We start from the raw sequence: 6,274 nt of genomic DNA, 5'->3' as shown, positions 1-6,274 counted from the left end.
ATTAGGCTTTTAAGTCGACGACTTCGATATTTCTTTTCAAAAATTACGATTATTATATTTCTTCTTACAATGTTGATTATCTTTATATTTTATTTATGTTTGTTTATTTTTAAGAAAGTTTCCTTTAAGACAAGATAAGATAAGATAAACTTTTTTCACACCAAAGCAGCATGCCCATCAGTATATAGTAATTACACAATCGGAATTTACATGACATCAATGACGTGGTATTAGCATGGTATGAAATGGTTCTAAAAACATTATTTGTTGATGTTCGTAAATTTTGTTATGCATGTTGTAATTCATGGCTACTCAGAGCAGACGTTACCTAAACCCTGGGTTGATGAAAGCGGCTTTATGACCGAACAGAGCATGGGTCCTCTTATGCCGCTGCTGGTTTGTGGTATTTTTATACAATATGTAATTCTTCTAGAAGGGTTGCGCAGCCCGCTCGCGGTTAACTTGGTTTGTCTGCATATTGTAATTGTCTGGCACAAGTTTTCCATGATTGCAACTATGGAAATTTTGTCAGTGTTGTGATTTACTTTGTAAATATCCGAACGACTTTTAAATAATGCAGCACTTGCAAGTATCTATTAATATATAAAAAATTATGTATACATGTTTATTTGTCACCACGCATATAATTTGCTTATGTCAGCCTTCTACATGCAGTTTCCCTCAATAATCAATTCTCGAAATGCACAACTGTGTTGGTGTAGAGATGTGACCTAGACGTATAAACTAGGATGGTGCAATAACGGGGACACATACATTATCTTAAATTGCAAATGATGGATTTGATTAAAAGATGCTGTTGAATAATAAAGAAGCAATTACAATTTCATTAAATGCTGACCTTCTATATAAAATCACTGCGTAGTTTTAGCTAGCATTACAAGAGGAGACGTTGCTGAAACGCCAGCAAATTTTCTGTATTCTTCCACGTACGTAAAATGCATTTCGATCTTCTTATTTTGAAAATTTATAATCTTTATGAATTTATTGACAATATATTTGTTATTTTTATTTAGGTTGGTTCTTTAATATTTGGCTCATTTTGGCTGTATGAAAATTAATACGATTTTATAACTTATAACAGACAAATTGGAAAAAAAACTTGAAATTGAATATAAATTGATTGCAAACTATCGAGATACATACATGTACCCGTTAAATTAGAAATTATTTTATGTGTGTGTTTAAAGATACATATTTAAAAAAATACGCTTACAAAAATGTTTTACATTGTCAAGTTTTGATCACTTAAGCTATGGTTTGGTTTGGTTTGGTTTGGTTAAAACTCGATTGCGAAACAAATTCTTGCAACTTGTACTAACCACTTTCGAGTCAGCTTCATTGAAAAAGCTAGATTTCAGCTGTCTTATTGCTCGATGTGCTTATTAGATTGTTTGGATATATTCAGTTAACATTATGCGAAAATTGCTACAGTGATTTTATCTATTTATGTATTAATTAATTAAATAATTAATTAATTTATTATTCTATTTATTTATTTATTTATTACTACTAGTGCTATTATTATTATTATCATCATTATTAAATTTTATTATTATCATTATTATTATCATTATTATTTCAAAATGAAACAGAATTTAACAGGATAATGACGGGAATAACAATAGCTGTACTGGTTTTGACAGCCATAGCTTTAACGACGGGCGAAGTACAGACATTCAGACAAAATGTACCTACCTTTATGACAGGAATTGCTCGAAGATCTGTCAAAGAAAGACTTAGCGTTCAGCCTCCGCCGATGCCTGGATTAAATTTAAATGCAGTTGGTTATTTTCTTTATTTTTTATTTATTTATTTATTTATTTATTCATTTTTTTTCCTTTTCTATTGTTTATTCATTTATTCATTTTCTTTATTTATTCTTAGGCAAAACTACGTGAAGGGTTTGTGGCAATAAACTTTTAATAAGTATGGTCGTATTACCTTACTATTGAATCGGGTTGTTTTTACAATTATCTTCAGTACAATTATATTTATTGAACTTAATATATCAAACACTGACAAAACAATTGCATCCAAGAAATTGGCCGACTTTTATTTTCAAGTATCAAAAATATAATATACATGTACATTTGTATTATGTGCATTTTATGATGATTAAATAATATATTGACAGTTCTTTCGCGATTGAAAGATAAAATATGCTGTTATTAACTTTTCAGTGGCTTGGTCCATGGTTTCATCAATTTCATAAGGCACCATGTAGTTGGGCTATTTCAGAGGACTTTTCGGATTACACCCAATTGTTTGTACCTGATGGCAATGTATTTTTGGCTCATGAATCTATGAGGTAAGTTGATAAATTTCAATTAATTATTATACCAGTATACTGTGAAAGTTAGATATATTTAAATGGCAATAGAGTTTATGACGTAAAAATGTGTCATTTTTGAAATGCCGTTGTTAATTAAGTCGCGTAAATAAGTATTGAAAATAGTCATTTAATATGATATCATTATTAACATGATGAACAAAAGACAAAATGCCTTGATAAACACAATTGTTAATGATCGACCCATTAAATAAGCAAAATTATCAAATAGTTGGGCAGATGAACTTGTGTTTCCTTGAACGTGTTTCTGTTATCATATACTAAGAACAAGAAATGAATAAATAAAGTATATTCAGTTTAGTTCGATAACACGTGTAGAAAGCTATATGCATATCGTAACAAATCTGCCTTAAGCAATATAAAGGTTTTTGCTCTAGAAAACAATGACTTGCCCCTGGCGGGGTTTAAAGCTACCGCTAGAGATACTTAGATTACTAGTTAACAAGTCCGACGTGTTAACTACTCGGCCATTCGGCCACTTCTATACGTATTTTTGGGTAATTGTAGTATAAATTATTATTACAGTGTTATGCAAAGCAAAATATTTAGCATGAGTACAATATATATATTTTGTTCAGTAGTACCTGAATCAAGGTATGACATACATAGAGCACACTTTCTATTATGACTAATCTTTGTATATGTTTATTGAAAGAAAAAACAACACTTTTTAATGACTAATGAGGCATTAAAATATGTTAACTTTTTTACAGAAATCGTAATGTGTGTAACAAGATGACATCGATTCTTACTCTGACAGGCCCTGGAAAGTTTTCCGTTAACGATATCATGGGTAAAACGATTCTTACTTCTTCATTCTTACTAAATATGCATTCTTAGTATCAAAATTAACTCAATGTTAGATAATACATTAAAGTGTTCCTACTTAATTTTTAGTTATTCCCATGCCCCCGAATGTACACATCTGAAATTCGCACTGTTCGACAACCGTTTCACATTCTTGTTGTGGATGTGGCTTTGTCATTCATTTAGAAATATGACCCTATACCATTGCAATGCAGCACACCAAAATAACGTGGAGCATGCATAGTCAGATATTCCCCCTGTATCACTTTTAATGTTTTGCCGCCTGAAGGTTAGAGGTAAAAGTTGGTCAGGGCAATACTGAAAAATAATACCTTGTTCCAGATTTTGATATCATTTATACACTTTAGTATTGAAGCAGAAAAAGTATATCTATTTAATCTATAAAATAACAAATTATCACAAATGCAAAGATCCATATTCATGCATATCTTTAAAATATCAGACATTTTAAAAGGTGCATCGAAAGAGCATCGAAACACGAGGCTATCTGATTTGTACGAGGGGCCGAGTGTTTTGATGACTTTCTTTTTTATTGATAGCAAAAAAAACACATTCCCTGTTGTCACAAAATGAAACCCCAGAAACAAAATTATGGAGCACCTGAATACGATATATCTATCGCTATCACTTTCTCTGTCGTTACAATAAGTAAACCCCAGACAAAATAAGCCAATCAATTGACATGCTCTAGAGTGCGATTAACTAATACCTGCACTGCAGTTAACGCACTGTGCATGTATATGTATACGATTTATCTCTGACAAATTTTAAACAGAAAGGTCACCAATCAATGATGCAGTTAAAAAATGAATTGCACTCTATTCTTAATGTAATCCAATGAAATAATATGTGTCGTAAGAACACAATTCTTGCTGACCGAGCGGTAAGCATTGTAAAATACCTTCTCCGTATGTTGCAGTTTCCTAAACACAAAATATATATTTTTGTGCATAATTGTGTTATTTACGACAACGGATTTGCAACAACGTAACGTATGTTTATCGTATATATGATGATTATTGTACGTTGCGATATCTAGTGCAGTGACCAAAATTGCCAATGCATCAAATCCATAGAAATGATAATGTACTCGTATATGTTTATATAGAATTGTGTGATTATTTATATATTATATAAAACTTTAGAGAACAAGTTCACAATTCATTTGTGAAAGAAATTTAATTTAAAGCACTATATTTTAGGGGACAACTTTTCTGGAAAAATGGTTATAGTAGCAACGGACTATCAAGGGTTTACTATTGACTGGGGTTGCGCAAAATGGTCGACACTTGACCAAAGATGTGCTGATCCGTCGCTGTATATAAAAACACGACAAAGGCAGTTGTCTCAGGATATTGTTGGAAGGATAGAATCTGCGCTTCAAAACATATTTGGAATATCACTCAACGAGCTAATAAGAATAAGTCATGCGAGACGTAAGTCTAGTTTACATTAAAGAGTGTTTTTTTTCTTTGTTCGTTTGCTTATTTGTTGTTGTTTCTAATAGTTACATGACTATACATTTAAAAAAAGTACTTATAGTCTTTGTGAACATGATACTTTAAAGGCACATTATGTCTCAGTAATTAATATGTTTCCCTATATCTAGAAAGGGCAAACACGAGTTTGAAATGTTTAAATAATGGTTTTATAGCATATTAGATACTTAAAACCAAACGGAAAGAAGCGCTGAGCGTTGCAATAAATGTAGCAAAATGAAGACAAAGTAGCATTTTGACTTCCATACAAAATACCAAATTACTATTATAACTATACTAATTAACAAAAGTAATAGACGCAAAGATACCTGGCCAATGAGTAACATTTTGGAAACAATAGCAGGACACCAAAAATGAAAGGATTTTGAGGAATGAAATTATAAGCCTTTCTGGGGCATATCGGGCCTTTAAATGTTAATTATTCATCGACTACAAGATAAAAAACAAGATTCTATTACTGATAAAGTATTTTGGTTTATAATAATTGAGATATTGCTTTGCCTTTATCACGGTGACAAATACCGTTTGTCAACATTTCGGTTATCCTAGTAATTCAATTCTATAACACAATTAAAATCCTCTACATACTTGTCTGCCGCATCTACATAATTATGTCTTATCCTGGACCATGCACTCTTAATGGGCTTTACTTGTAAAAATAAAAACTTGTCATTTTAATGGAATTCAGAGTTCTACATGCATTGCAATTGCAACATTTATCTAAATGTGTCTTCCAGTTCTTTTGTTCATTATTATGATTAATCGATTTTCTTTTAAATTTGCACAGCTTGTCCAAACGATAGGAAGCAGGGATAGAAAGAACAAATTTCACAATGTTCACGGACGTGCGACAAAAAAGATAAACCAAGAACATGTAACCAAAGAATGACAACGAATGATTGCTTACAACAACATTTTATTTCTTTATAGTACAGCTCAGAATTTGTATAATTATCAAGTGATTAAATATATCATGTTTGCGAACATTAAACATATTAATTTATATTTTGTATTTTCTGCATAGACATAAGCATATAGTATACTAAAAAAATCATTACTATAAAGCAAGTTATACGGCGAAGAGCAAAAATTGAAATTATTATAATAACCACCTTTGGACAGACTCTATCATAACAATTCGAGCTAATCATGGGCTGCTATGGCAATCTCCATTAGCGAGCAGAACACTTAAAAAACACATTTAGTAATGAGTGGGCTCTAATCATATTTCAAACTAAAATTGCAATCGATGTATTGGTTATCATATTTTATGATATAATTAATAAATCATTATTTGTAGTGCCATAAATTACTATAAATATCAAAACCACAGTATGTCATTTGTTTTCCTATATGTTTGATACGATCCCGGATTCTGTGCGTTCACATGTGGTGTTATTGTCATCTAGATACTAGAAATAACCCGAAGAAGGAATACCGTAATATAATAAAGGAAGGTGTTTCCCGTTGGCGGAAAAGCAAACTGTATGTTTTCAGAGCACAAATTTTAACGTATGACAATTCTAAAGTGTTATTGAATTCTATCAACTATATTATGTTTTTGAAGCGATATTTT

At 31.1% G+C, this 6,274-nt stretch overlaps 1 protein-coding gene across 1 annotated transcript; it reads left to right on the top strand.

Moving 5' to 3' along the window:
* Positions 1-1,621: 1,621 nt before the first annotated feature.
* On the top strand, positions 1,622-4,655 carry LOC132732994 (uncharacterized). The gene is made up of 4 exons (XM_060719552.1): positions 1,622-1,801; positions 2,202-2,329; positions 3,085-3,164; positions 4,402-4,655. The coding sequence occupies exons 1-4, from the start codon at positions 1,628-1,630 to the stop codon at positions 4,653-4,655; spliced, it is 636 nt and encodes a 211-aa protein (XP_060575535.1). The 5' UTR covers positions 1,622-1,627.
* The last annotated feature ends 1,619 nt before the right edge of the window (positions 4,656-6,274 follow it).

The sequence above is a fragment of the Ruditapes philippinarum genome, unplaced genomic scaffold (genome assembly GCF_026571515.1).
Source record: "Ruditapes philippinarum isolate M1 unplaced genomic scaffold, ASM2657151v2 ctg6742_1_1_1_1, whole genome shotgun sequence".
In the NCBI taxonomy this organism is placed as follows: Eukaryota; Metazoa; Mollusca; class Bivalvia; order Venerida; family Veneridae; genus Ruditapes; species Ruditapes philippinarum.
The sequence above is the reverse complement of the archived record's forward strand: the minus strand, read 5'-3'. Positions and strand labels throughout refer to the sequence as shown.